The 20,705-nt window shown below is 38.5% G+C and overlaps 2 protein-coding genes across 3 annotated transcripts; both read left to right on the top strand.

The window, feature by feature from the left end:
* The first annotated feature begins 1,524 nt into the window (after positions 1-1,524).
* Positions 1,525-8,898, top strand: LOC140565543 (uncharacterized). 2 transcript variants are annotated; one of them, XM_072691505.1, is made up of 11 exons: positions 1,525-1,685; positions 2,723-3,055; positions 3,168-3,506; positions 3,673-3,702; positions 4,922-5,245; positions 5,367-5,387; positions 5,858-5,905; positions 6,124-6,324; positions 7,696-7,743; positions 7,844-7,894; positions 8,230-8,898. In XM_072691505.1, the coding sequence occupies exons 1-11, from the start codon at positions 1,610-1,612 to the stop codon at positions 8,253-8,255; spliced, it is 1,497 nt and encodes a 498-aa protein (XP_072547606.1). In that variant the 5' UTR covers positions 1,525-1,609; the 3' UTR covers positions 8,256-8,898. The 2 variants fall into 2 exon arrangements, with proteins under 2 accessions (XP_072547606.1, XP_072547597.1); XM_072691496.1 differs by having other exon boundaries at positions 5,855-5,905.
* Positions 8,899-11,341: 2,443 nt separating this feature from the next.
* LOC140536742 (proton channel OTOP3-like) lies at positions 11,342-17,430 on the top strand. Its single transcript, XM_072658736.1, has 7 exons — positions 11,342-11,675; positions 11,843-11,979; positions 12,905-12,963; positions 13,053-13,207; positions 14,316-15,113; positions 15,223-15,368; positions 16,915-17,430. Exons 1-7 carry the CDS (start codon positions 11,342-11,344, stop codon positions 17,083-17,085), a joined length of 1,800 nt encoding a protein of 599 aa, XP_072514837.1. The 3' UTR covers positions 17,086-17,430.
* The last annotated feature ends 3,275 nt before the right edge of the window (positions 17,431-20,705 follow it).

The raw sequence follows: 20,705 nt of genomic DNA, 5'->3' as shown, positions 1-20,705 counted from the left end.
TTTTTGGGAGATTAATTTGGCAGAAATAGGACCTATCACACAGTTGATAATCCATTCACTCATTAGTGAGGGTGGCAGGAGTAGAAAGTGAATCCCACCTGCTGGTGCATATAGATGTATACAGAAAAAAATGTCCTCATCTCAAACAGTTTTGAGTAAATAGTGTGTGGTATAGATAAACGTTGAGTATACTCAGATATCTACAATGCAACCTGTTGGTTTCTGAGTGTGTGTAACCTATGGGTTGAGGCAGGCTACATGTGCAAAGAGACTTTATTAAGGTTGTCGCAATACTCACAGTCAGGACATGCAGAGATCAAAAACCGGCAGACTGGTACAACACAGATGAATCCATAATCCAGGTCAGAAGACAAGGCAGAGGGTCAAAATAAAGACCAAAGCAACACAGAAGTAACAGCGACTTTACCCAGAACACTCCAATCTGAGCTGCTTAAGAGGAGTCCTAATCAGTCCAATCATGAACAGAACCTGAGTGCTGGAGAAGAGCTATGGGTGACAGTTCACTGTAACTAACATTTGAAACCCATACCATTAAGGTTAGTAAATGGTCTAAACCTTATAGTATTAGTGCGTCGAACAGGAATTAGAATGCAGCCAAAGACATTTAATATGAATCTAATGCAACTAAGACAGTAATTAAATAAGTAATTTACACAAAAAAATATTTTATACCTGTTAAAAGAACGACGGCAAAAGCATGACCACTACAGTCACAACATGCTTAGAAGACAGTTAGACTAGCTAGCCAGGTTTAGTAGTGCACCTACCTACCTATGTTCCATCTTTTGGTTAAAATAGTTCATGTTTTAGAAAGTTGATAGTAGAAAGCAATTTAAATGTTTTCAGTCACACACACACACACACACACACACACACACACACACACACACACACACACACAGACATATACTTTACTTTCTTATTCTTACCATCTTACCATTGTCTACTATGATAACATTAATATAACATGTTATTTATATTATCTTATGATTATATCAATACATCTGAGCATAACAACAGACTTATGTGTTGGCATTGTGACTTTCTATCAATAAAATAATCAAGTAGTTTGGACCCCCCTCTCCAGCTCTGAGGGAGTGTTTACGTGTCACAAAGCACCATTGAGGATTTTTCTGAGGATTAGGAAAAATCCTCCTATCATCAGCAGTGGTGGTCTTTTGAGTTGATTAATTTCGATTGCAACTGTATCAGAACACTGGCCTTGGCTGATGACACAGCACTGGCAGCAAATAATTTACATAGCTACATTTAGTTTTGAACTATTGCTGTCCAAGAACGCCTCTCAGCCAGTCACATTGCTGCATCTAACTGGTATAATGTGCAGATGACTGTTTAAAAGCACAGGTAGACTTACTTAGATCATTTATTTTAAGTAAGAGGGTATTCTAAGTGTTGAGTGAGACCACTTTGTTCTCAGAAACTTCTTACGTTTCCCGTTACTCAGCAATAAGGAAGTGTGCAGTAAGCACTCAGATAGAAACAGAGCTGAGGGGACAGAGGATGAGAAAGTTGTGTCTGTTCAGTTACGACTCTGTGGAAAGATTATTGCTACTTATCATACTGTCTGATGATGATGGTCCAGTGTCTGTCTTCACACCTTTTGCAAGTTCTGCTCCTGACTTTGTTCACATCAGAATATACAGGTAAGTTTGTCCACATTTTCTCACTGGTCTGCAAGCTTCACATCCCAAGCAGCCGTATTGTCAGCTGCATCTAAGCAGATACATATTCTGTGACTGCATTGAGTAGCAAATGTGAATGTGCAAATGTAGCACCATGCAGCCTCTGTAGCTCTTTTTGGTTAGGTTCACTGTCTTTTCACCTGATACACTATATTTGCAAATGTTTGTGTAAATAATAATAATAATAATAATAATAATTTCCACCCTAAGTAAGGAAGAGCACTAATAGTTACTGCTTTCACTCACTGCATAGCTGCTCCAAGTAAACACATTTTTACTCCAAACTAAGACCAGCCTCGAATCTGTCAATCCAGCTTTGGGGTACCTGTGCTAGCAAAACTCTGAAGAGTTATTAGGATACTTAACTACCTTCTACCAAGTTTCTTGTTTTAGAGAATCTCCATACATTTAAGCGAGCAGAAGTGGGTAAGAAAGCTAGACTTTTTGTGAATGTAGGTGATTTCATTAAAGGGTAAAACGACATTTAAATGAATTTCATTTTAGTGTGCTTTTTATCTGACCACAACATGAGGCTATGTAGATACATGTCTGCAAATATAAATATTCACCAATTTTTAACTTGTTGTATCAGTTTATTATTTAAAACAGTAGAGGATAAACAATTTAGCAGAGATTCTATAATGAAGGTGCTTCAGATGGTTCAGATGTTTATTTTTGCTTCTATAAAGGGCCATGGGCCCCATTAACCAATAATGCATTCACCAACTTTCTCTAGAATTGTTCTCAGTTCAATCAAGGAAACATTGGTGAATGTCAAACTCTTGGTGAATAAGATCCCATGTTTGTAATGGAGATCTCATCTCTCAATCTCTCAAAGACCTATTTGAAGCACCTCTTTTTTTCAAATGTGGAAGAGTTTTGATGGATGCTGCATTTGCTCATTTACTCTAAATCTACACTTTTGCAAAAGCACTTCTGTTTTCTGAGGTTTCCTCTTGGACCTTGACTTCCTCTTTCTCATTCTCACATCCCAATAGTGGAGGCCCAGAAGCCTTGTGAGGAGCAGCAGACTGAGCTCATTGGAGCCAAAGGACATAATGCATTTCTACACTGCTTAACCACAGATCAAGATATCAGCACTGTAGTATCAGTAACCCTTCACAAACAAGAGGGCAATGGACCAAACACACTGTTATATCCCCCCAACAATCTTACAGCAGAGCAGCAGAGACTGTCTCTTCACACAGATTCAGGCAAAGTGATGTTTGTGTTGCGTAATGTGATCCCCTCCGATGCTGGTTACTATAAATGTGAAGTCTACAAGGACCAAGCCTGCCTAATAGCCAAGACAATTAGTTTGAAGATAAAAGGTGAGATAACTTGAGATAACGGTGAGAAAACTTCGTACTAGCTTTAAAATCTCTTCAAACACATCTGTTTAACTAACTGGTGCTCCTGCTGTCTCTTCTCTCCTTAATGTAGAATGTAACATTCTGGACTCAGTCAAAGCAGTGCAGAACTCAGCAGTTACGCTTACCTGCCCTGTATCTGCACCACATCCTGGAAACACACAGGTTGTTTGGGAGGTTGTTTATGGTGACAGAGCAGCACGTATAAACCACTGCCCCTCATCCTGCACCTCAGCGGGCAACAACAGGACAGCCCAGCTTTGCGAGAGAGTGAGAGCAGTTCAGGATCCTGCGACAGGAACTGGATCACTGACCATTAGACCTGTAGATTTCCTGGATGCTCTTTGGTACCGGTGTATAGTTCAAGCTGCCCACGGAAATTACTGTTCTGAAATGAAAGTTATTGTCAAAGGTTTGTTTCTACGTATGAACTGTTGAGTTGAGAAGCCTTGTTCATATTCAGCTTGTGCTGAAAAAGATATTTAGCCTATTCAACACTATTTGAAATTTCAGTGGTTTAACGCTTCAGTGGTTAATGACTTGTTTCTCTTTTTCGCATCATATTTTTTACTACTCAGCGGAGCCTCCAGTTCAGCCTGTCACTGAAAGTAAGACACATTGGTTGTGTATTTCTTTAACTTATTTAACATTATCTATGTCTATGTATCTCTACCTGTGAATGTGCTAATGTTATGGTTGCTGTTATTACCTGTAGGTTAAGGTAGTGCAAAAACAAACAAACAAACAAACAAAAAAACACAAAAGGGAATTTAGTTTCTGCATTCATTCATTGGGTAAAAAACTGAAAAATGAACAGCGCAGGGTCCAGTACCTAACAGGCACTCTTAACAAACATGTCAACTTGAACAACTGTTCTGCACTCACTTCTTTTTTCAACAGCACTCTGTTGTTCTACTATGTCTCACAAACCAGAACATGCCAACTGTCATCACAGTCTGGACTCATTTTATTTTATTTAAGATTAAACTCAACAGGTACTTCAGGAGAATATGGAAGCAAGGCTAAATAAGCAAAAAGCACAAGCAGCTGACAGGCTTCAATCTTTTCAGCTAGTTAACCTCACACTGCAGAGGGTACACAGAGAGGACACTGAGAGGACATCTGGTAAGACTCAGGAATAATTATAAAAAGAATAATACAGTGCTAAGCTGACGCAGTGCCGTCAACCAGCTACTAAAAGCAGGGTTCATCAAGTCCTTTTGAGGCAAAATAACAGGGAGGTAATTAGGCCTGTAAAACCTCATCTTAGCATCTAGCACCAGTTCATTTTGTGAATGTTTCTGTTTTTGTTAAAGAAATGTTATCAGGTGAGGGAAAACTGTGATCATAAGCTGTTGAGTGACTTTAGCTTCACAAGCTACAGCATTAAAGCAGATTTCCTTCTTGCCACCATAGCTGCCTACACAGTTTTAGGTGCTTAAGGTCCCTTCCCTGATCCTCCTATTACTTCTTTAACAACATAAATGAAAAAAGTAAAATAAGAGTTTAAAAAATCTCTTTGAAAAGACATCCATTTAAGAGACAGGGTGCTGAGTTTCTTTTAGAAATTAAAAGATAGTTATCAGACTAAGAAAGACATCTAGTTTTGAGCATGAATCCATAATGCTATGGATTCATCAATTCTAGAGAGTCTGTCTCTAATTTCAAAGAAAATAATGTCTGGATTTGTGCTTACACTAGCACAATTTATGCAAAAGCTTTTCACCATAATCGTATAGCTTTCCTTTTTTCAGACTGAACCTCTGAAGTGCTACACAGCTAAGCTGGAGTTTAAATGCACCTTCTGTCTTCTTGTCCTCTTTTCAGACTGTAAAGTAATTGGTTCATTTCAAGCTGTGCTGAACTCAGCATTGATGTTTACATTCCCTGCACCTGCACCACATCCTAAAGCCATGCAGTTCTTCTGGGGGTCCATTGAAGGAGATAAGACAGTTTCTGTAACCCGCTGCCCTTCACCTTGCTACTCCAGCAGAACCCAGAGACCCCTGTGTGAGAGAGTTCAAACAGCGGAGGATCCAGTATCAGGAAATGCATCACTGATTATTAGCTCTGTGGAGTCCACAGATACTCAGTGGTTTCAGTTATCAGTGAATGCTTCCTTATGCTTTACATTTAAGCTTAACATCACAGGTTTGTTTTTTAAGCACCCTAACAACTTAAGGCTTCTACTTGTTTGTCAAAATGGCCATAATATTTTATATAATATGCTTTTAATCATTGCTCCCCTTTTTTCTTTCTTATATCCTTTCAGATCCTACTCCGAAAACTAAAGGTAAGCTGAGCTACCTTCAAGGTTGAGAATTTTCTTTGTTCTCTTCACTAAGTTGCTAAATTAGCAAACTGGCTATTAGCACAGATACATAATGATGTTCATACAGTACAGAATTTTTATTTTCTTTTTCTTGATGTTTGGAAAATAGGTGTGTGAGAGTAGGCTCCTATTTTGGGTGGAATCAGCTCAGATAGCCTTGGTTGATAAAAGAACATGCAGCAATTTCAAACATATAATGACAGCTAGTTTTCATTTTTGATGCTGTACTGACTGAAGTAAGGAGTGTCTCGATCATACCCAGTCCAGGCCAGAATGATACTATTGCACTATGTACTTTGGTGGAGTTGCACAAGGCCTCTTGTGAGAACTGTCTAAAGCTGCGTTACTCTACCACATCGGTCCTTATGCTTCTTTCCCTTCTGTATATGACAGCTTGTCAGTATTTTTGCTTTTTGATTTTGTTTTAGCAGACATATTTGCAAGTTACACAATAAAGCCAATAAACACAATGTCTCAAGGTAAGAAGTGTATTTAACTTTGTTTAAATAATGGTTCAGGTTTTTGAAAATGTGAATTCAGCATCACATATTTTAGTTGCATTTTAAAGCTACATTTTGTCTTAAACAAATCTCAAGTGGCACTCAAGCCAGTCTTGACTCAAAGAGCCCTGGTCCAGAGAAATATTACATGAATAAAAAAAATATAACATGTATAAGCATGTGTTTCCTACCTTTAGTCACAGGTGGTTCACACTCAACACCCAGTCCTTCAGAGACATCAGAGGGCAGCACTGAGAAGAGTACAGGAGTCAGCTACTTCACTGTGATGGTGGCTTTAGCCTCAACAATCTTTATTTGCATCTTCGTGGCCATGGTGGCACTACTGGTGAAAATGCGTCTGCGTTTCAGAAAAGAGAAGAAGAAAGAAATGCACAAAAGTAGGTTTGAGCAACTAAACTTTTTTGTCTGTATACAGAGTCTGTATACAGTAATCTTAAAATGTGAGGCTCATATCTGAATAATCACTTTTTAAAGCTGGAGTAGGGGATTTCTTTTAGGAACATTTTAGTTCAATTTCTGTGTGCTCTTTACATCCTGATAGAAATCACTAAATCAACTGTTCTGACACTAAAATATAATCAAAACAACTTGAAAATAAATTCACTGCCAAGATAACGATGAACGCCAGACTGTTGATGTCTACCTAGGTTGTTTTCAGTAAGTGGCGCTTCTGCATTTTCTGTTGCCAAGATAGCAACACACCAGAAAGCCACTTTAAGTGGCACCCATTGCAGACACAGATGTGCAAATGCACACACAGCCCTGTTCATTATACAGATGTACTGCCAATAAAATAAGACTCTCTGGAGCAGATAACTAGAACCTATTGGCACCATGCCTAATGCCAGGTGTGGGCTGGAGGGGTTTAACTCCCCCAGCATTGAGCTGTGAAGCAGTGGAACTGTGTTCTCTGGAATGATGAAGGTGCCCCGGCCAATACTTTTGTGATGAGTTGGAGTGTTGGATGACAACACCCTAAGCTTATTACCACTCTTGTTGCTGAATGGAGTCAAATCCTCCCAGCAATGCTCCAAGAGACAGTAGAGACAGTTATGCCATCAAAAGCAAGATGAACTCATATAATACTATTCATTTTGAATAAACAGGTGTCCCAATACATTGGCCTGCGTAGTGTATATCTGGACTTTAAATTGGACATTTAAGCTACACATGGAGTGACACTAAAAAAACCTTTATTAATTAATTGATGGGCTGTTTCTTTGGAAAAGAAAAACTGTGATTAGAAATGTATTGGTTGATGTTTGGATTTTAAGTATTATTTTTAAAATCTGAAAAAGAAAAGTTTCAGATTTATTGAAAAAAAAAATTTAACAACTGAGTTTAAACAGACTGGGCTAAATAATACAGGAAAATGTACTTACCATTGATGAGACCATCTATATCTTGTTTGGTGAGCTCTTGGTTTCCCACAAAAAAACTGAAGCAATGTCAAACCATTTCCTGTCTAATGCTATATAAGCCCAGTAGCAAAGTGGCTGACAGTTTGGTGAGACTATTATTATGGGTTGTGTGAGTGTGTGTGTATGTGTGTATATATATATGAGATTAATCAGTCCATGCATGTGTTTTGGCAGATTGGCTTTGGACAAAAGGTTGAAAGTAGAAGTAGAAGGTTTTTTCCAGTTGATTTTTACTGGTTTCTACAAAATCACCTACTTCAGCTTTGTCTCATGGTCTAAGCTAATAGCCAACATATTATTGTCTAATGATAACTCTTTCTCCCACAGTTGAACTTGAGAGTCAGTATGCAGCATATGCAGAAGTTATGGACAACGGTGAGTGTATTAAAAAATTAAATAAACACTCCACAGGACAGGTCAGATGTTGTTTTCCTCATGGACAAGGACTGAATACATTCGCTCTTTTCCTCCTTAGATAATTTCCTGTATTCTTTAGTCCATCATGATCCTGAGGGCATGTGCACATGTAAGTTGTTATTACTGAAATTGGCTGTGGAGGGTGGTGGTGGTGTAATTTTTCTGTGGTTTTCTGTGTTTCTTAATGGACTGGAGGAAATTATGTAAATTTGATATTGAGTGAACCATTCATTTAACACTTTAACATCATGTAAGTTCATGATCATATCTATAACAGTGACAAATGTATGGTCTATCTAACGTGGTTACATATTAGCAAATCAGTTCAACACAAACAAGCTTATATAACTTTATGACCTAGTCCTTTTTAAGCAAAAATATTCAGACATGTCTGAACAAACAATTAATTTATCACATACATTAATCACATTCATTTCTCTACAGTTAAGGACCAGCGAGAAGATCTGTGATCTGTGTGTATTTACCCCATCTTTTTCTATGTTAAGAAACAAAGTGTGCATTTAAGGTATCAGACGACCTAAGTTACACACACTGATTTTCCTAAATGCTTGAGTACTGTTTTTTTTATTATATTTTTCACATTATATCACTGAAACAAACACATTGTACACCCCACTCTTGAGATACCAGACAATGACAGTGAAACATCATACATGCATACATACATACATATAAGGCCAAGTTTCCAGAGAGAAAAAGAAATAGGGGAAGAAGAAAAGGTTGTTACATTGCCATTTTGTCCACGTCTATACTCTTAACAAAAGTCAAGAAAGGTATGGATTGGCAAATATTATAAATACTGGATATGAATGTTCATTCAGTTTGTCCTGTGAGCTCCTCACATTTAGAATGAACAATGCATTGTTTTGTAATAATTAATATTTTGATTTGTTTGTCATTATATATTTATACATATGAAATACTACGATACAGTGGAAAGCAGTAATCAAGCATGCATGATATAACAAGATCTAACATTAAGCTGAAACAAGAAAATACACCTTCCATATGTTATATTAAACATGTATAGTGTTGTAAATGAGCCCTAAATTTGATTTTAAACTGTATGTTTCATTTGTTTTAATGTGAACTTTGGGAATTTGTTCAGTTTTTGTTTTAAAAATAAATCTCTCATTTGAATCATGATTTCTTCTCAACAACAGCCATAATTCTACACACATAGAAGCATAATTATTAACACTATCCCACACCAACTAAAACACCTCATTTGAACAGCAACGATTGTTAATTCAAAACGTCTGTACAGAGAAATATGAAATTTTTAATGCTGTCCGTTATTTAGATATTTGTACATTTCATGGAGAAATACACTTATCTACAGTTTATATCTGTATATGGATTGTTCTGAGCTTTGAGCCACTTTTTAATTCTCTGGTAGTCAGACGGCCCTTGGAGACTAGTCTAATGTCAGAAATTCAAACAATCTGGTGTGTTGCACAGCTGCTGCATCAGAAAAAAGACTAGAAATAGCTAGCACGTTTGGTGAACTTGGCACAAAATACATCTTTTCCTTTATAGTTAATATTAAACACAGATGAGGCTTTATATGTTATTCATGTCATGGTGTGTGCGGCCAGACAATGACGGGATGAACACTCGCAGAGATGGAACTAAGCAAAGTTTTATTAAAACACAACAGTGAAACAAAAGAAGGTGCAGTGAAACCAAAGAGCAGCAAACTACTGGACAAAACTGGAACACAAACAAAAACAAAATCACAAGCCTAGCTTGTTCACTCGGGGAGAGATAACTAAACTTGAGCTGCAAGCCTCGCTTGGGAAAATAGCAAGGAAAACTTGCACACTGTGCATGGTGCGATACTAAAGGGGAATAACGAGGGCCTGACAATCCATCAACTTCCAACAGACACAGATCAGCCAAAAATCTCATCATCCCTTTGTCCCTTAGTCCCTTTCAGGCTTAAATCAATCAGTTAAAATTTTTGTATGAACTTGAATAATCTTAATCTTAATCCAAATTTAAATCCAAAGTTATAATATATTTATTTCAGTTATGGTCAAATACATTTGAATAATAGCGTTAGATAGTAGTAGATGTTGGAAGTCTGGCTGCTGAGTTGATTGATGGTTTAGGTTGTCTAAAATTACAACCTGCTAGTCTAGTCTGGTTAAAGGTCATTGTGGTATTAAACCAGCTATCATCATAGTCTTTGCTATGTTTTTGTGCAGAGTGATAAGAGTCAATTTTGACAGGGATGCAGCATTTATTATGACCTATCATTATGATGAATTGACAAGGAAGGGACTCCATTTACAACTTAAGGCCCTTAAAATGAGCTCATAAGTCAAACTAGATGTGTTGGAGGAGTAGGAGGCTAAACTCTGCAATGCTTTTTCCTTGAGGACTAGAGTCTTACGCCCCTGGTCTAGATAATTATTGACAGAAATGAGGAAATCAAATATTTGATCATCAGGGCACACAGGTCTTTATATTTGGAAGTCTCTGCTGACAAAGTCTGGTTTTAGAAAGATGCAAATAGTCTAACAGCACACTAATAAAAATAATATTATTACTGTCCAAAATAACACTGAGTGATGTTAAGAATACTTTTGCTGTCTCCTGTCAAAGTTAACATTGACTGGAAAACTGAACCTTATGGACAAAAGTATTGAGACACCTGATCATCTGTTGATTCTTACAGGGTATTAACAAAAGAGTTCGTCCTGTTTTCAAAAGAATTGCAGAGAACACAGTTCAACTACTTCACAGCCCAATGCTGGGGTGGGGGGCTTTATATCTCTGTGGCCCACATGTAGCATTAGGCATGGTGCCAATAGGTCCATGTTTATCTGCTCCAGAGAGTCCTCTTGGCAATACGTCTCTACACAGATTTGACCATCTGTGTGTGCATGAAACTAGAACTCTCCATAGGTACAAACATTAGATATTTTAATAACATACTGACTGCCGGAATTTCAGAAAGGTTTGTAAGGTTGCTCTGGATAAGAGTGTCACCCAAATGCCATACATTTAAATAAATTGTTAATACTGGATATTAACCTTATTTTTCCATGTGTACAGATGTGTAAAAGTTGCTTGTATTAAAAATGTATTGATATTATTTATTAATATTTAGGCATTATTCTCAATTGATCACACTGTATTTTACCAGTTCTAAAGGTTTACAATGAAAAACAGCAATGAACGTTATCCCGATCTCCCGCCACATGCTAACAGAGGCTCACGTTTCTAATCTATTTTACTTAATCAGTCCTCTTTATTACTCACCCATTGTGCTGAACTTTGTTCCCTAGATAGCCATTAATTACAACTATCTTTATAGTAGAATGTGCCTTGAACTGAGCAAGCCCACTTTCACTAAGCAGTTGTAGTTTTATAGCCCTAGAGTCACTGCAGGCTGCAATATTAGATTGCTGTTAGCTTCTGTGGTGTGCCTGGACGTTCTGAAATAACACTTAGTCTAATTCAGCTGTGGATTTTGAACGAGAAAGAGACTGAGACTACAACTGAAAGAGAAAAAGTGTTGAACAGAATGCAGGCGAGATCTGATGGGCTGGAGAAGACTGATATCTCTGAGCTTGCTGTGGATAATGATGAAGAAACAGACCACACACCACTGTGGGTCCCCAGTGGCTGCAGGCTCATCTCTGGGCTGCTGGGTCTGAATGTGGTGTTGCTTGGCGGTGCCTTTCTGGCTGGGGATGCTTTAAACCCTACAGGGCTCAAGCACCAGGAACCTGAGCTGTTTTTACTGGCTCTGATGGGGCTCAGTCTGCTGTGGATGCTGTGGTTCCTGCTGTGGGCTCGACGACAGCCTGGCCCTCAGACCCAAACTGACCACCATGCAGGAAGTACTACTGTCATGGGTAAACAACAGACAACTTCTATGTCTTTCCTGAACAGCCTCTGTTATTGTGTCTGAATGGGACTCTGTTGTTCTTTTAAACCTAAACCTGTGTGTGTGTGTGTGTGTGTGTGTGTGTGTGTGTGTGTGTGTGTGTGTATGCGCGCATGTTTTTTTTCATGGTTCCAGTGGTGCTGATGTTATTTGCAGGACTCAGTTTGTTGCTGTGTGTGTTCCGGGCGAGCTACTATCTGCTGTTAAGAGAGTGCCAGTCACTTACACAGATCATTTCACCCTTCATACAGGCTCCCTTTTTTGCCCTGCAGGTAAAGAACATAATCATAACCTTTCAAAAGCTTAACCTTTCACAATCTAATCGGATGGTAACTGTAATATAAACCACAACATGGTGTAATGCTAAGCCTAATGAATGCTCCACGCATAACCTCATTAGAACCTAACCATCACCTGTAAACATAATTATCTATGACTTGGTTGTAATCTAATCAAAGTCAGTCATATACAAATTCTAAACTAACTGCAACCATAACACAGCCACAATGTCACATTCAGACCCTAACTAAAATTAAACTAAAATCTAAATCATATGTCTGGCCTGGGACAGTGGGCAAATAGTGGTCATTATGTAAGCCTGCTATGCTGTAATTAAATTCTGTAGATAATCACCTCAGTAAACAAGATAACAAATGCTGGTTAAACAGTGAATTTCCACAGCTTTGTCATCATTGTGTTGGATTGTCAGATACAGTTGTTGATGTCACACAAAAACATTGTATCTCCAAAATGGAACTTTGTAGGAGGTATTTTGCAGCTTTGCTATTGGCCAGATTCAAATTATGTCCAAAAGTCAAAAGTGGCAAAAATATAGATGCAAAATCTTTGAAGGACAGCGATGACGTATTCCTAAACCTTCAGCCAGTGCTCTGATTAAAATGATCTCTACTTTGGTCCGTTCAGCTTTCCCCCTTAACTCTCCTTGTCCCAGCTGCTGAAAATCATCCTCGTGACATAATGCTGCCACCACCATGAGTCACTGTAGGGATGGTACTGGGCAGGTGATGAGCAGTGCCTGGTTTCCTTCAGACATGACGTTTAGAATTGAGGCCATTAAGTTTAATATTGGCTTCATCAGACCAGATAATCTTGTTTCAGGGCTCTCTCTCTCTCTCTCTCTCTCTCTCTCTCTCTCTCTCTCTCTCTCTCTCTATCTCCCTCCCTCTCTCTCTCTAGGCGTATTTACTGTGGGCTCACTCCAAAGACTGCATTCACAAACATAAAGTCTACACCAGGTACATATATCATTCTTTCCATGCATCAAAACGATTAGTTACGATTAATGATCAATTTCCACTTTTTAACAATGTGTGTGTGTGATCAGGTTTGGCTTGATGGTCACTCTGTGCACCGACATACTGCTGTGGTTCTGTGCAGTAACAGATGATTCGGTCCACATGGAGATAGAAATGGAGAAACAGGACAAAGATCTTATCAACAACACATCTGCCTTTCTGGCACCACAAGAGACAAAAGCTGGTAGGGATATCCTGTGCTGCGCCTGATTCTGATTATACAGTCATGTGATAAAGTTTAAAGTATTTAAACATCTGTACATTAGATTTTTATTTGAACAGTACTGAGAGATGGAGGTAATATAACTAAACACAAGACTGAAGAAATGTTTTTTAAAAGGAAATTATAAATGTAATTGAAATGTCATGACCATATCAGGCCGTTCTAGAACGTACAGACCAAAGTACCAATAAAAGTATAAAGGACATGACAAAGTACAGCATCTACCATCAGGAACAGATGGATGAAGATGTTTTTAGTAGGAGAAAACAATTGCTGCCAAAAATGGCAACACTAAAGTTTGCTAGGGAACACCTAGACAAAAGACTCAGACAGATGAAGCTGAAGTCTTGCCCTGATATATATTTTTTGGACAGCAAGGATTTCCTCTTTGCATACCTCCCATGAAATTCAAACGTGTGTAGTCTCTTTCTGATGGTAGATGCTGTACTTTGACATCAACTGTGGCAAAAGCTGCTTGTAGATCCCATGATGACAATTCTAGATCGTTGGTCTGCTGTTGGAATAAACTTGCTAGGACAGCCTGACCTGGTGTTGTTTGTATATTACATCCTGGACAGTGAAATGGCTGATTTTTAATTGTTCTGAGATTTTTTTAAATCTCAGTCCAGACTCAAATGAAGGAACCTTCTTTACGAAGGCCTCAGAGAGCTCTTTGGATCTAGGTATGGTGATACCACTTACTTTACCAATCAAGAGTAAACCAAACTAAATGTCTGAGGTTTAAATAAGACATGCTCCTCAAAACCCCCTCTAGTGATGTTCTAATCATCTGCAGCTGATGTTCTTCACCTTCTTCTAATTTTAGACATTTTCCATAACAATAAATGTTGACACTGTGTTTAGTTATTTCTCTCAATATTGTATAAATATAGATCAAATGTCCATATATTTAAATATGTTATAAAAGACAAACGTTTTAATAGGGTGTCTTAATTTTTTCACATAATTGTTTTTGTGTGTAGCTAATATTTTATCATACAGGTTTGCTATTTATGCTAGCTATAAATGTAAATAACACAGCGAAGCTGCTTGTATGTATTGATTTTAGGTCTGGCAAATAGTACCCTTTGCCAGTGCAGTGCCAGTGCGGTGTGTTTGGCCCTGCGGCAGGGCTATGAGATCCTGTACCCCTTCAACATGGAGTTCAGTCTGCTGGCCGGCTGCATGCTCTATGTAATGTGGAAAAACGTGGGGCATCACTGGACTGGCATCCACACTGAGCACGCCCAGAAGAGCTCGCTGAATTCAGTGTTGCGTGGAGGGGTTCTGTTTGGTCCTGTTTTAGGTTTACTGGTGTTACTGACTGGAGCAACTGTGTTTGTACTCTATCATGTCTGGGTCGGGCAGAGTGCAGAGCAATCCACAGCCTTTGTACTGTTCTACAGCTTCCATCTGGCCTTAATGCCTGTCATGGCTCTGTGCTCACTGGCAGGAACAATGGTGCAGAATAAGAAAGTGCAGGAACAGATCAGGCATGAGGGCAAAAGAGGGGTGAGAGAGAAACAGCACGACCTAAGGTGGTGGGTACAAGTGCAGGGTGAGAGTAAAAACCCCACGCAGAGCTTGGATGTGGTGCTGCTGGTGGGAACTGCAGTGGGCCAGCTGTCCCTCTCTTACCTCTCCTTAGTAGCTGCCCTTGCACTGGAACCCATTGACATTGTGAGCAACCTGGAACTGTCGTATTCAATGCTCTGCGTGGTGGAGCTGATGTTGCAGAACGCCTTTATCATCAAAGGACTTCACCTTCACAAACACAGTCATGTGCACTTACACACACATCTGCAAATGCACGCTGGCCTGAAGACAAACAAAAAGGACCTGAATTCCTGCTCAAAGGTCAGTTTCAGTGTATCAAAGGGAGAGTTTGGTTTCACTCACATACACATTTCCTCTTATGATGCACTGTAGCACAAATGAAGCATCACAAACATCTTCTCTTGGGAAACAGAGAAAAGAGGTGGATGCTGCAAATGTTGATGAATTGGAAGACAAGAATGAGACACCAGTGACCCCTGCAGGCCATGACAGATGGAAGACAGATCCCTGCAACAGAAGGGTGATTCAGGAGATCTGTGCTTTCCTCATCATGGCCAATATCACGGTGAGTTTAGATGAGCAAAATGTTTAAAAGCTGAGTTGAAATAGTCTTTTCTGGGGCCTCCAATTTTGCTCCAGTTGCTCTCTGTAGATCCAACATGCTTGATCCAGCTAATCAGAAGCATATTTATGGCGTTTCAATGATATTATTATACACAGCATCTAAACAGAATTCTGAACTGAAACTAATACTGAAGGTTTGTAAGCAGCATCAAGATTTTCTATTAATCCACATTTACAGATTCACTTTCAGAATAACATCTGGAAACAGTTATAAGTAGAGTGACCATACATCCTCTTTTATCTGGACATTTCCTCTTTTTGGGATCTAAAAACTGTGTCTGGATATTGCTCTAAACTGTATAAGACGTCTGGGATATCTTTTCCATTGCCCGTCAGTGTGTGCTTCTACATTGCCACACATTCTGTGTACGGTTTCGAAAGGCTCTGCCATCTCTGTCACCACCATTGGTCTATATGTATGATATATATCCAGATATTTGCGGACACCCCTTCTAATTAATGCATTCAGCTACTTTATGTTGCGGACACAAATGTGCCACTGCACACATGCAACTTGTCTGGTCCCTGTAGAGAAGTACTGCCAATAGAATAGGACTCCCTGGAGCAAATAAACATAAGCCTATTGGCGCCATGCCTAAAGCCAGGTGTGGGCCCATGTATTATTTTATGGCAACTGACTTTATTATATTGATTGTTTATTTATTGATTTATTATTATTTTATATTTGCAGGAAATAGGTTTTGTTGACATCCTTTGATTCAGTATATAATATGTCAAACCAGAACTAAAACACAGCAATGTATTGTTATCTTCTTTGAATGGTTGGTTACAGATCTCCTTTTCAGTTCAGAATTTAGTTTCAGATGTAATACAGATTCAAAATAATAACATTCAAATTCAGATTTCTAACCCCACGCATATGTTGGTGAGGTGTGTAAAAGAAAATAAAGCATAATGAAATATTAAAGTAAGTGAGAACTGTGACCCTGTTTACACCTGTTCACTTCATTTATCTTATGTATCAGGATTATATCTGGATCAGGCCAAGTCACTTATAAAAGCAGGTGTAAACCCACTCAAGACACATTTAAACCAGATACAAATCCCCTCACGCAAACCACTTCAGGAGGTGGTCTAAGACACATTCGACAACCAGAACCCCTCCCAGTGCAACCAAAACACCAGTAATAATTGCTGCATATCGAGCAAATTTGCATATTTCCTACCACATTGTGGATTTAATCAGACTTCAGCCTGGCTAATCGGGCACCCATTTGACAACCAAGTGTAAATGCTTGTGGCTAAAATCTTACCAGGATACAATCCAAATTCTAGTCACATAAAGTGACCAGATGTAAACAGTGTCTGTATGTCCAAGCCAAGAACCATTCAGGAACCTTTCATGTGCTGCCATTAAACTCCAAAGCACAGCTTATTGTGATTCAGCTGCATTACAGCCATGTTCTGAGAGAGCTTCTCATTCTGAACAGTGTTGTTTATGTGTCTGTTTGTGTCTGTTTGAGCAGCTATGGATGATTCCAGCGTTTGGTGCCCACCCAGAGCTTGAGAGTGGACTGGGGAAGCAATTCTTTGGGTTCTCTGTGTGGTTTGTGCTGGTGAACCTGAGCCAGCCGCTGACTGTGTTCTACAGGATGCACTCTGTAGGAGCTCTAATGGAACTGCTTTTATCTGCATGAACACTATCACACCCACACAGCTATTAACCCACCTTTTTACACACCAGACCACCTATTTCAAATGCTCTCACCTGCATAAATGACTTTTCATGTTTTATAGTTTCTCTCAATTGCTTACACATTTCACAAAACTGACAAACCAGCCCTCTACTCATACACTGTATGGACAAAAGTATTGGGACACCTACACATAACTACAGGAGCTTTAAGGACATTCAATTCTAAATTCGTAGGCATTAAAATGGAGTTACCCACACAAGCAATTCATCCCCTGGACCATCAGGAAGTAGTGCTTTCTGCTCCCTTATAATCCATGGCTGAGGTGCCCCTGAAAAAGGCACCGAACCCCCAGTTAGTTACCTTGATTTACAGTAATGTGAAAAAATACCCTGTGAAAATCTTTGTCTTTTTAAATATATTTAAATATATGGACATTTGATCTTCACTTAATCAATATTGGGAGATACTATGAGGTAATATAATAAAACACACAACTGAAGAAATGTCTTTTAAAATCATTTGTAAAATGTAATTAATAAAAATATTATTTACCTGTGAGAAGTCTGTCTTATTGAAACCTCAGACATTTAGTTTGATGTGCTCTTGATTGGTAAAATGAGTTTTATTACCATGTTGAGATCCATTTAACTCTCTGAGGCCTTCAGAAAGGCTGTGCATATACTTTAGATGAGTCTGGGAAGGGATTTAAAAAGATCTCAGAACATTTAGAAATCAGCCAACATCCAACAACTGCCAACATGTCCCGGTCAGGCTGTCTTAACAAGTTCAGTCCAACAGCAGACCACAAAATGCATACAGAAGTCTACAACAATCTTAAAATGTCATCACAGGTCTATAGGTAGCTCTTGCCACAGCTGTAGTCAAGATCACTATCAGAAAGAGACCACACACGCTTGATTTTCATGGAAGGAGGAAACCCATGTCCATGATCTACTGAGATCAGGACATCTGGAACAATGAGCTTTGGAAAAAAATAATCCAAATGTGATTTATCTGGACAAATTAACAGAAAACGTTTGTGTAATATTTGTGTTTGGTGTAAACCAGACACAGCATTTGATCACAAGAACCCATATCAACTGTGAAGCATGGAGGTGGAAATGTTATGGTTTTCTGCAGTAGGGTCTGGAGAGCTCTCCAACATAGAATTTACTGTGTCAAAGAACACCATCTGACCATCTGGGCTAGAGCATCTGTCTAAAAACTAAAGGTGAAATGTCACACAGCTGAAAGAATTCTGTATTGAGGAGTGGGAAACATTTTCTCCCAGTTGATGTCAGAGACTGGTAGATCATTATAGGAAACATCTAACTGATGTTATTTCAGCCATGGGGCATAGGGTGTCCTAAACATTGCATTTCTATTAGTTACAGTTCTTAAATGATGTTTCTTTGAGACATTTCTTCAGTTTTATGTGTTTAGTTATTTTCCATCTGTTAATATTGTTTAAATGAAGATCAAGTGTCCATTTGTTTAAATGTATTTAAAAAAGGCAGAGGTTTTCATTTTTTCCCCCACATGACTGTATATACACCTAATTTGTGTCAGTACCTATTAACAGTACAGTAAACAGTCAGACTCTGAAAACAGGGGTGAGGAGGTACAGGATTAGAACGCTGAGTCAGTTTATCAGAGAAGAGAGAGGTGAGCAGATTGTCTTCACCAGTTTGGATCTGGGACGGTCCCCGTCTTCACACCATTCAGTAGTTCTTCTTTTGATAGTAATCACAACAGAATGCAAAGATGAGTCTGTAATGCATTATATTGTTTTGAGTCAGTTGTGATGGCACATTTGTGCTGAATTGTTGTAAGAATTGCAAAGAATTACAAAATGTAAGTATTGTTGTAAGAAACTATATACGATACAGTAATGTTTAGTTCCGTTGTTTCAATGTACCCCACAATTAGTGGTTCATAACAGTGAGCAGGGCATATTTTTCAAGTAATTAAAAAGTAGCAACATTTCTGAAATTGTTTTTTAGCTATTTTTGTGAGAGTTTATTTTAAAGGAGTGTCCAATAATTGTTCAAAACCTCTGCATGACTAAGTTGTAAATTGCAGCAGTTTGATGTGAAATATTTTGTTAGATTTTTTTCTATAAGCCTATTGGCTAAATATTTTATAGAATCTATAGAGTCCTAATTGCTCACAGCGCTGGTGACAGGAAACATTTAGAGCATTTAAAGTATTATATACTAAAAAATATAAATTCCCTTATTAGTTATTTAAATTCTTTTATAAAAACACAAATGGAATATAATGATCCATTTTATCCTGGTCTTTTATGGTCTTTCATATCCTGGTTTATTAAACGTCAAATTAACCAAGAGCAACTGTCAATTTAGACCTATGATTTTAACATAACACCTGACCAACCACATTCTGGAAATGAATGTGGTTGGTTTTGATTGATTTTTATGAAAGTGAATTAACATTCTACAAATATCAACATATATTACTACTAGCTACTGCGGTATACAGTTATTCATTGTGGTAATGTTACTGCTTACTCACGGTTCGACTGGCACTCAGATGCAGAAGTAAAGAAGGATGAAGGAGTTGCATGATGAATAATACCTTTGCTTGTTTATTCTAAATCTACGCTATTTTTTTAACCTGCCTTCTGAGGTTTCCTTTGGAACTTCTGCTTCTCCTTCTCACATCCTATTATGAACAGAAGCCTTGTTTGAGCAGGTTGAGATCTCTGGAGCCAAAGGATGCAACAAGCTTTCAGAAAGGTTACAGTGAAAGAGAGAGAGTAAAATGTATTGTATAATGCTTTTTACAACTGACATTGTCACAAAGCAGCTGTACAGAAATCCAGTAATAGGACAAAAGGTCAACACAACATGAACATAAACATAAAAAACCTTGGAGAGCAAGCCAAAGTCGACAATGGCAAGGAAAACTCTGGGGGAGAAAACTCTTGGGAGGAACTACGACTCCCCTAAGACACACCCTTGTGTGCTGATATAATGGTAATGTAATAATGAATAAACTCATAATAGAGAATGGTAAGAATAATGTAAGTTATTATGGTTAATGGTGGTAATAATACTGATCGCAGCAAATAGTTAATGTAACCTTTAACATAGTTGGTATGGAGATAGCAGTAGCAGGAGGGTGGGCAGCTTGTCTGACATGGGTAGCAGGGGAGCCCAGCTGAGTCAGGCCAGGCAAGTGGGAAGTCATTAACTTGGGTAGAGTTAAGGTAAAGAAATAGAATTAGTTCTAATTGGATATATGGAGAGCAGATAATATTTGAACAGTATCAGAGTGTGGTCTGTCAACTCTGGCAGATCTGACTATAAAAGCCTAATTAAAAGGGTAATACCAGAGGGTAATACAGTAATACAGTAAACCTGAGTGATTGTGTATAAGCGATGGGATGACAGCACCAGCAGTTCAGTTTACCACAATCCCCTATGTCCATGAACCCCTGGATCTGCAACCTTTATCTAAAGGCAAACTAATTACCAAAAGCTAAGCTAAACAGGTGAGTTATCAACCCAGACTTGAAGATTGAGACTGTGTCCCGAACATTATCTGGAAGGTTATTACAGAGTTGGGAGGCTCTTCCTGCTAAGACTTCTGGAGTG

This window comes from Salminus brasiliensis, chromosome 1 (genome assembly GCF_030463535.1).
Source record: "Salminus brasiliensis chromosome 1, fSalBra1.hap2, whole genome shotgun sequence".
NCBI lineage: Eukaryota > Metazoa > Chordata > Actinopteri > Characiformes > Bryconidae > Salminus > Salminus brasiliensis.
This window is presented reverse-complemented; position numbering and strand designations above follow the sequence as displayed.